The following is a 10,120-nucleotide window of genomic DNA, read 5'->3' as shown; positions in this document are numbered from 1 at the left end:
TTATTAGCTCTCTTGTGTGGTATTTGGACGAGAGACAGCAGTAAAGAGGTTTCTGGTTCGTTTGTTTTTTTTAGTTTTTTCTACAACACATACGTCTTTACACGAAGACGTAGATTTTTGGCAGTTTTCACAGTTAAATGTTTCTTTGAGGACATCTTCAGATATATACTGAGTCTAGCTGAAGTTTCAAAGAAACTCATGAACTCTAAACTCTGAGGACAGAACTTGGTCCTGAAGGTCCCATCACATTGACCCATAACTGAAGTCTCTGTCCTTGCCGCAGCATTCTGAAGCAGTTTCTGTCTCCAGAGGGATGGTCTAAGTCCAGACGGGCAGCCAGTGTCCAAGCCCTTCAAAGAACCCGTGAACATTTGAAACGTAGAAGTCGACATTGTGGGAGAAGTCTGTGCAGATGTTGGAGTACGTCCCCACCAGGGTGCAGTAGAGTGCAGTCCCTCCAACACTGATCACCACAGTCACCAGACACAGCAGCAGCAGGATGAGACACGAGTCTCCTCTCACCTCATCTACAAGGACATGGACCAACATTAGGAGCATCATGGTAGAGTTTAAACACACACACATGCCTTCTGTATCAGATACGGCACAGTTTCCTGTCACCTTGCTCGATGCCGTCTTCAGGATCGCTGAATCGAACTTTACGTTTGGAGCTCTGTTTGTCTGAGGTGCTGCTGGGAGGAGGCAGCCCGTCCAGAGAAGCTCGCCTCCTCTTCAGGATGGACACTAGACCTTCTGGGGAGGAGTTCTACAGGAGAAACAGAGAAGCGAACAATGTTTTTTCTTCATCATCTTCTAGAAACCTCTTCTTAAGAGCTTAAACCTAAACTAAGCTTTAAACTGTGTCCATCCCTGTTAAAACCTTTTTCCTGTAAAAACCTAAAAACACTCCATAGTTTCACGTTCCTACATTTCTAGGTTAGTTATTCTCTGAAGTCAGCAGGAGAGCAGTACAAACTCTTTACCGACTTCAACTCACAGATGATCTTTGTTTGTTGCACCTTGCAGTGGCAGTGAAGAACTCTGGACAGAAAAGTTTCCAAGAGTTAAAGGACCTGAAGAAACTGTTATGAGCTGCAGAGACTAACATTAACCCTGTCAAACTGAGTGAAACATCATTATAAACAGCTTGGTGATCCCATTATCTCATATAAAACACACACATTAGGACTGGAAGTATGAGGGGGAGGTTAAAGACACATGCTCAAAGAAATGTTCAAAAACTACAGCTGTTGACCCTAAACTATGACGTGAGGCTGAAATTAGAGCTGTGCAGCTGACATTCTTTAAAAAATGTACAAGACTCTATTTATTCTGTTCATTCTCTTGTAAACGAGTCCTCGAGGCTCAATGAGACTAACCTGGATAAATAAAGGTTGAATGAATTAATACCATGTAGAGACAGGATCAGAGCACCGGGGGCCCTGCCCTCACCTGCCATGTGGAGGAGACCTCCTGTAGCAGTTTCAGGCTTGGTCTGTCTGAGCTCCAGGAATCAGGGCCCATCCAGCAAGCCCTTATGGTCCAGGCTCAACCACTGGGCCCTGGTGCTCCTGGTTCACCCAGCAGGCCCTTGTGGTCCAGGCTCCAGGATGTGCCCTGGTTTCTCTATACCAGTGAAGAGACTCAGGTATCTTGGCGTCTTGTTCAAGAGTCATGGAAAGAGGTGGACCAACAGGTCCGGGCCTCGTTAGCAGTAATTAGGGCACAGCTCCGGTGTCACAGTGAAGGAGCTGAGCAGAAAGCTGAAGCTCTGTGTTTACTGCTCAGTCTGTGGTTTCATAAAACATTATTGGAACTCAGCGGTTCTGAAGTACTGTGTGACATTAAACGTGTGACATCTCCCTCGTGTCATTTACAAAACAGGATGAATTATCTCAGTTTAGCTATCATGTTTGTTCCAACAATTTTCCAACAATTAAACATTTAAATTTAACAATTAAAATTGTTGGATTGTATACATGGATTATTGAGCATGGACTTTTTTGGTATCCTGTTTGTTGTTAACATTTATTTAATTAACTACTATGTTGCTGTGCACCATCATCGATGTTCCCTCGGGAATAAATCTGATTGTTGTTTAATCCTGTGAGCGGACGATCACACACTGACGTCACATTGAGCTGTGGCACTGCGCCTGAACTTCTTACATGTCAGCCAGTTTGTCTGTTACTGCCTTGCTTGGCACTACTGTGGTGGGCCACCTTTGACCCCCCCTCGCCTCCTCGGTCCATCCAGAAGACTCACTGAGGTGGCGAGAACTCATCTCAGTCCTGGACTGAGGTGTCTTGTGAAAGAACCTTCTGTAAAACCTCTCATATACGATCGAGAAACATGGATTGTGACTGAAAGAACAAAATCTTTCTCCATGAGTGACCAGGCTCAACCTTAGAAAAAGGGTGACGACCACCATTATTTGTGGGCTGCTGCTTCTTCACTTTAAAAAAAGAGATGAGGTGGTACTGCACAGACATTTAAAACAATGTCCTTTGGACAGATGAGACCGAAGTAGATAGGATTACCCACAATGCTTTGTGAAAGCCAAACAGACTTTTTAGTAAAAGCTCAACAGCTGAGCGCACTGATGGAGGGCTGATGGCATGGACTTGTTCAGCCACAGAACCAGGGCACCTTACTGAGTTGACTGTGAAGTGCTCTGTAACCTGACTTATCTAGAGTCAAATGTGAGGCCATGACAACTGCAGCTGGGACCAAACAGGGTCTTAGATGTGAGAGAAGATCCTACAAGCTGTCTAGTCATGGGGGGACTTGAGTTCAGACACAGCTTTTCTACTTTGGCTTTATCTGTGATAAATAAATATCACCAAGGTGGAATCTGTTGTAACCTTTAATTGTCCCTAGATGTAAGTGAGAGAGTGAATGTTTCTCTCTGATGGACATGTCCCTGCCTCCTGCACTGCTGCAGACAGACACCAGCTGCCCAAAGATGATGAAAGCAAATAAAGAAGGAGGATCGATGAAATCAGTTGTGTTTTTGTACACAGAGTTGAATAGATGTCGTATCTGGTTAAGACCAAGTTGTTTTTATGTGTCAACACCAAAAGAGCTAGAACTGAAAGTGGGTGGACTTTATTTTTCATGTTATATCAGGGAAATAAAGCTGAAAATTAATCATTTTAATATCGGGGGAGTGGTGGCGCAGAGGTTAGAGAAGATGGGCATGAGATCAAAAGATCGCTGGTCCAAACCCCGGTACCGACAACATCAAAAATGTCTAGGCCCTTGAGCAAGGCCCTTAACCCCCACCATATGCTCTTCTGGGTGTCCTAGATAGCAGCGCTCTTCTCCACACAGAGGGCTGTGGTAGCTCGGTGGTCTGTGGTTGCATCAGGAAGGGCATCCGGCGTAAAAACTTCCGGTAAGATGGCGCCCGTGTACATGGCTTGCAATCCACCTCTGCTGATGGTGTTCAAATTATTTTTGTTTTTTGTATTCCTCATCAATGACATCAACTCTCTGCTGGTGTATGACAGACAACAACTTTTGGATCTTCGTTTTTCTGGCACTGATGTCGCTTATCTGGACCATTATCAGCGTACCTCTGGACACCCACCCCCCCCACCCCCCCCGCTGGCGGACGTGCCAGCTTACCTTCGCTGCGCTCCTCACCTGCCTGCCCGGAGATATTGCTTCAGATACCGGGGAAAATGTGCTGGTCTGCTGGAGAAGCTGAAAGCTCTGCGCGCTGCATCTTCCTCTTCAGCTGGCGGTCATGGTCTCCAGATTACCACGTGCCCGGACCAGGTAACCAGTGGGAGTTGTCAGCCGTTGCGCAGCCCGGACCGACCTGGAGGGGATGTTATTGAAAACCTGCGGCCATTAGCGCGCGATAACTCCACCGCTGCTAGCTCCACTTTGGACAGTATCCGGATGTGTTTGGTCAACGCAAGATCTGTTACCAACAAAACTTTTATCCTCAGGGACTACTTTCAACAGCACGATCTGGACTTTTTCTACATCACAGAGACTTGGATGTCTCCGGGTGAGTCCAGCGCCTTGACGGAATTACTGCCACCGAACAGTCTGTGTTGTAACGCCCCGCGGCCATCAGGTCGGCGCAGTGGTGGATTATTAACAATATTCAAATCAACTTTTGACTGTAAACAACTGCCCATCCCAGTTTCCCGAGCCAGCTTTGAGCTGAGCGTCTTTGAACTCGGACATTCACCTCCGACGTTATTTGCACTTGTCTACCGCCCACCTCGATTTAAGGATTTCATAAATGAGTTTTCTGACTTCTTGGCTGAAATCACACCAAAATATGAGCATGTTTTCATTATTGGTGACTTTAATTTGCACGTGTGCTGTCCTGAGAAGCCCTTGGTTAAGGACTTTTTAGATTTATTGGACTCATTTAATTTAACTCAGCATGTAAACTGTCCCACCCAAAAGTGTGGACATACACTGGACCTTGTTTTAACTCATAATATGACTGTTAATAATCTTGTTATTGGTGATCATGTTTTTTCAGACCACATGCCAGTTCAGTTTGAGTTCACCCTCCCCCATCTAACTCCTAAGCCGTGCATTCCTGCACGTCGCACCCGGACCATTAACCACTTCACTGCCACACGTTTCACAGATGTTTATAACTCTGAAATGATCATTCAGCCCCCAGTGTTTCTCACCACCACTGAGGAGCTGACATCCCAGTTCAAATATATCTGCTTAAAGACTCTGGATCATGTTGCACTTGTTAAAACCAAAAAATCAAAACTCAGAGCAGAACCTTGGCTGAGTGACGTCACCAAGGCCGTTAGGCAGCAATGTAGGACGGCAGAGCGCAAGTGGAGGAAAGACAGGCTGCAGGTCTCTTTCCAAATACTTAAAGAGAGTTGGCGCTGTTATCAGAAAACAGTAAAAGCTGCAAAATCAAAATTCTTCTCTGATATAATTACCTCAAACTCTCACAACCCACGTGTCCTCTTCTCCACCCTAAACTCTGTTCTCCACCTCACTGAACCATCACCTCTGGAAGCCTCGACTGAGCTGTGCAACAACTTCCTACATTTCTTTGTGGAAAAAATTGCAACCATCAGGGCTCTCATTTCTCCTCCAACTCATGACCCATCCATCCCACCTCAATCTGTAGCTCCTTTTGACCATTTTGAACCCATCACTCTATCTTCTCTAGAGCAGGTCATGTGCAGCTTGAAACCTTCTGGCCCCCTTTGATGTGGTCCCCCCTCGACTACTAAAGGAGGTTTTTCCTACTCTAGGTCCGTCCATTCTTGCCATAGTAAACAGTAGTTTATCCACTGGTGTGGTGCCAAAAACCTTTTAAACATGCTGCTGTCCAGCCTCTCCTGAAAAAACCAAACCTTGACCCCTCACTCGTTTCCAACTTCCGGCCTGTCTCCAAACTCCCATTTGTTTCTAAAGTACTGAAGAAAATAGTCGAGTCCCAGTTGAAGTGCTTCCTGGAGGATCAGGCCATCTTAGAGCTTTTCCAATCTGGCTTTAAACCTCTCCACAGCACTGAAACTGCCCTGCTGAAGGTCTTAAACGACATCTTCAGATTCACAGATACTGGTGATTCTGTGCTGCTTGTCCTGTTGGACCTCACAGCCGCCTTTGACACCATCGACCATGAGATCCTCATTGCTAGGTTGGAGCAGTGGGTGGGCGTCACAGGATCCTTTTGTGTCTCCATCAAGGATTTTAGTTCCGCAGAGGCAGAGCTTAAATGGGGGGTTCCGCAGGGGTCCATACTGGGTCCCCTCCTATTCTCTTTATACCTGCTGCCGCTTGGTGCTATTTTCCGGAAACACAACATGCCCTTCCACTTCTATGCCAATGACTGTCAAATTTACTTCCCCCTAAGACACAATGGTACATGCTCTATTCAACCGCTGCTCAACTGCCTGGCTGACATCAGGGACTGGATGGCTTTAAATTTCTTAAGTTTCAATGAAAAGAAGTCTGAAGTCATGTTGTTCCCTCCCAACGACATGATCACAAACCACTGCATCGACCTTTCCGCTCTAACCCTGTCAGAAAAACAAAGAGTCACTAATCTGGGCGTGATAATGGACCCTTCCCTGAAACTTAACAATCATGTAAACATGATTGTTAAATCATGCTTCTTCCAACTGAGGCGGCTGTCTAAACTGAAGCCCATATTGTCCAAAAAGAACCTGGAGACAGTAATACATGCATTCATTACATCTAGGCTTGATTACTGCAATTCGCTCCTGTTTGGTATCAGTCAGACCTCCATTGCACGACTACAACTGGTCCAGAATGCAGCAGCCCGATTTTTAACCAGTACAGACAAAAGAGAGCACATTACACCAGTTTTGGCCTCACTGCACTGGTTACCGGTTCACTTTCGAATCCAGTTCAAAATACTCATGTATGTCTACAAATCACTGAACAGTGTCCCTCCCATCTCTCTGATTTGCTACAACCGTATGTCCCACCACGCTCCCTGAGGTCAGCGGACCAGTTGCTCCTCACAGTTCCAGGAACTCGTCTTAAGCGCAGAGGTGACAGGGCCTTCTCTGTAGCAGGACCAAGACTCTGGAACGAGTTACCTCTGCTTGTCAGACAGGCCCCCTCCCTCTCGGTTTTCAAGTCCCGTTTAAAAACTCACTACTATTCAATAGCTTTCAACACAAGATGATCTGTGTTTTGATCCTGTATGCTCCACACTGGTTTGTCGTCATTATCTGCATCGTTTTTTGTCTATATTCTGATTTACCTCATTTTGTATTTTGCTTTGTGTGTTACCTGTTGTTTTGTCTGTACAGCACTTTGGTTGGCCTTGTTGCTGTTTTAAGTGCTTTATAAATAAAGTGGTATGGTATGGTAAAAATAACTGTCAAGTCTTCGTGCGACTTAGTTCACTGTGGCGACCCCTAACGCAGGGAGCAGCTGAAAGAAGAAGAAAACAAATTAATAATTTTAATATCAACCTGGGTGTCCAATCCTGGTCCTCCAGGGCCACTTTCCTGCACAATTTATTTGTTTTCCTGCTCCAACACACCAGATTCAATGGATGTATCACCTCTTCATGTTCTGCAGAAGACTGTTGATCACCCCTTGATTCAGGTTGTTAGAGCAGAAATACTCCTGACCTTTCTGACATCTAGCTGTAGCTGCACACCAAAATGAAAGGTGCTCATTTTTAAGTTTTCCAGCTCATAAGACAGACGGACGAACAGACAGACAGACAGACAGACAGACAGAAGGTATCTCCAGATCCACAACAAACAGTGTGTTTGTGATGATCAGGGTCAGTGTTCAACGTTCTCCACATTAAACAGTCAGATCATCGTGAGGCCCTCAGCCTGTTTCTTTTATTTGGAATAGCTCTGATTCCTCCTCAGTGCAGGACCCCCCCCCCCCCCCCCCCCGACATCACATGCTGGCCCAGGCTCAAGGTTGAGCAGGGTGGAGCGCTGCAGGAACATGGGTGGAGGCTGACGATGATCTCACAGAGGAACCATAAACTTCATGTCATGAGGAGTGCAAACAAAGACCGGGGCTGCTCATGGTGGATGGAAGGAGGTGAAAACATTGTAAAGGTCTGTGGAGTACTGGAGTAACTCTGAGACCCAGAAGGTTCTGGTTCTGAGGTTTCCAGCAGCTGCAGTGTGATCTCACCCCCTCTGTGTGGGACAGCTTGGCCAGCTCTTTGTCCGACGCCTGCGGTACTCCTGTTGGCCACTCCACCTTCACCTCCTCATCCTCGGGCGTCTCCTCACAGTGCTCCTCCTCCTCTACTTCCTGTCCCTCCTCTAACGCCTGTTCTCCTCCGCCCAGCTCCTCCTCGTGGCTCCTCTGTGGGGAGGAAACCTTGGAGATGGGGTTCTGTCCCCACTCTTGGGGTTCGCTGGCTGAAAAACAAGGAGAGCGCTGATTTGTTTCACTGAAGCTTCAATATAAATTATATTTAACAGAGTTGATAAAAACTAAAAGATTGTTTCACTAATTATTTATTTTATTATAGTTTAAATAACAAGTTTATAGTTTGTTTGTTTTTTGGCTCTGGACCTACATGTGTCCTAAATGAAATGAATGAATAGAATAATATTTGGCTTTTTAAAACAATAAAACTTCACAAATTAATGTATAATATGTTCTGTTGGGGCCTCAATCATCTCGATCATCGATCCGGGTGAATCCTGAAGGATTAAAATTAAAATGACCGAAAATCCATCAACATCATTAAAAACTACAATACTTTGGGACTTTGTTATTTATTTATAATGGCTGTGTGTAAAATGTGTAAGAAGTGATTAGATTAGACAAGAAAATGTTGGAGATTCTATTAAATACATACATTAGTTATTTCCCCGTAATATAAAAAAATAATATCAAGGATACAAAAATCCATCAAACTGCAATTTGGAGCAAACAAGAGAAAAAGCCCGGTCCTCTCCAGAGCTCTGTAGCTCATCAAACATCACTGGACGTTTTAACGGGTCGGGATGTCGGACTCTACTGGACATTTTGACATGTTTAAAGTTTTTACCAGATTGTTCAACTTAAACTGAGACAACGCTGCACTCAAACTTCTGAGCTGTCTGAACGTTTGCAAACAAGCGCTTCTTTAGTTTTACATGTTTTATAGTGTTTATAGATAAAAACGTGGGTGTTTCATCTCAGTCTGTGCACAGGTCCAAACTCCCGTCGACTCCCACTGAAGCTGAGCTCAGAAGTTTCTTCTGAACCTGGAGGTGAAGAACTTCTTGTCGTATCTCACATGAAACAGGGACATCCAGAAGCTTCTGCTTCAGTCTGGGAAGTTTTCATTACAATTCAGTTTTCTCACAGCAGTTGTTTGTCTGAGGCTTACTTTCTACCAATGGCGGCTGGCCAATAGAGGGCGCTAGGGCTCCGCCCCACCACTCACACCCCTCATCACATTACCTTGAATAAGATGGTTTTTTTTATGAATAAAAATTAAATAATAAAATAAACATTTTTGATATATATATATATATTATTATTTTTTTTTTTTTGTGTGTGTGTAAGATAAATATTTTATATATAATGATGAGTCAAGTTGTTTCTTTCAAAAACGTTCTCTGATTGATGATGTATTTCTTCCCTGGGGGTGCAAGAACCTTTGCCCATAGACTCTCGTTAAAAGTTGAACATGTGCAGTAACTCCTCTTCATTACAAGATATAGGACTATTCTGGGCGCAACTCTCCTGCGCCCAGAGTACAGGCGTACGCCGGTACGGATCATGCTTCTGGTCCCGGAACAGATCATGCAGTGACACTCACAACCAAACTATGTGTGAGAGAGGCTAGGCTAGCTGTTGTAGGTAGGCTTTAAGCCATTGAAAGCCATTTATCTAATGCCTATGTTACCATTTCTGACTGATATGCCTCTCAACTTTTAGATGTCTCTGCAAAAAAAACTTCAGCTACACTGTGTATTCTAAAAGTGGGAACTGGTGAGTTTGTTTGTTTGTTTCTGGAGCTATCATGCTAGCACTAGCCTCCAGGTTATTGTATTGGACTCCGTAATAAATCAGTGCTTTTACTATATTTTTAATGTGCTTATAGAAAAAAAAGATCAAACATTTATAACTTTTCTATACTAAATGTCACTGATGATATTGTTCTACTATTTCTGAACCCCTACATTTGTATTGATCTGGATAATGAAAAATAAGCCTCTTGCAATAAGTAACTAGCTTCTAGTGTTAACATGGAAGCATTTAAATTGAAGGTACATTGAGATGGTGAAATGCTATATGTGCTAAGGTGCAATATTAGGAACTTTGATATTAGAAATATTTAAGAGTACTCAAATAATGAGCTTGATTCTATTTTTATTATGAACTTATATTACTATAGTAATGATGATAAAAAAAACATATACATGTATTGCTTATATTTATGATGGTTTTTGATATTGATAAAATCCAGGGTTATTGATTATTAGGTCTGTTTCACACAGGCCAGGTTCCTGTCTTTTGCTGAGGATGGAGAGCTAACGCTAGTTTCGAACCATGAGATGGGTTGAATCCCCATAACTCCATCCAGTGTGGTAGGAGGTGCTTTTAGCTTCTATTTGTGTGTGCATACACACACACACACACACACACACACACACACACA

The 10,120-nt window shown here is 44.0% G+C and overlaps 1 protein-coding gene across 1 annotated transcript in view; it reads right to left on the bottom strand.

The window, feature by feature from the left end:
• Positions 1–318: 318 nt before the first annotated feature.
• cnstb (consortin, connexin sorting protein b) overlaps positions 319–10,120 on the bottom strand; it is a 20,217-nt gene continuing 10,415 nt past the window's right edge. Inside the window, exons 7-9 of the mRNA XM_037686077.1 lie at positions 7,648–7,880; positions 622–766; positions 319–527 (exon numbers count right to left, since the gene is read on the bottom strand). Of these exons, the coding sequence (XP_037542005.1) occupies positions 319–527; positions 622–766; positions 7,648–7,880 (587 nt within the window). The remainder of the gene's footprint in view (positions 528–621; positions 767–7,647; positions 7,881–10,120) is intronic.

The sequence above is a fragment of the Nematolebias whitei genome, chromosome 12 (assembly GCF_014905685.2).
Source record: "Nematolebias whitei isolate Nwh7 chromosome 12, NemWhi1, whole genome shotgun sequence".
Classification (NCBI taxonomy): domain Eukaryota; kingdom Metazoa; phylum Chordata; class Actinopteri; order Cyprinodontiformes; family Rivulidae; genus Nematolebias; species Nematolebias whitei.
Note: the sequence above shows the minus strand (reverse complement) of the source record. Positions and strands in the feature narration are given on the sequence as shown.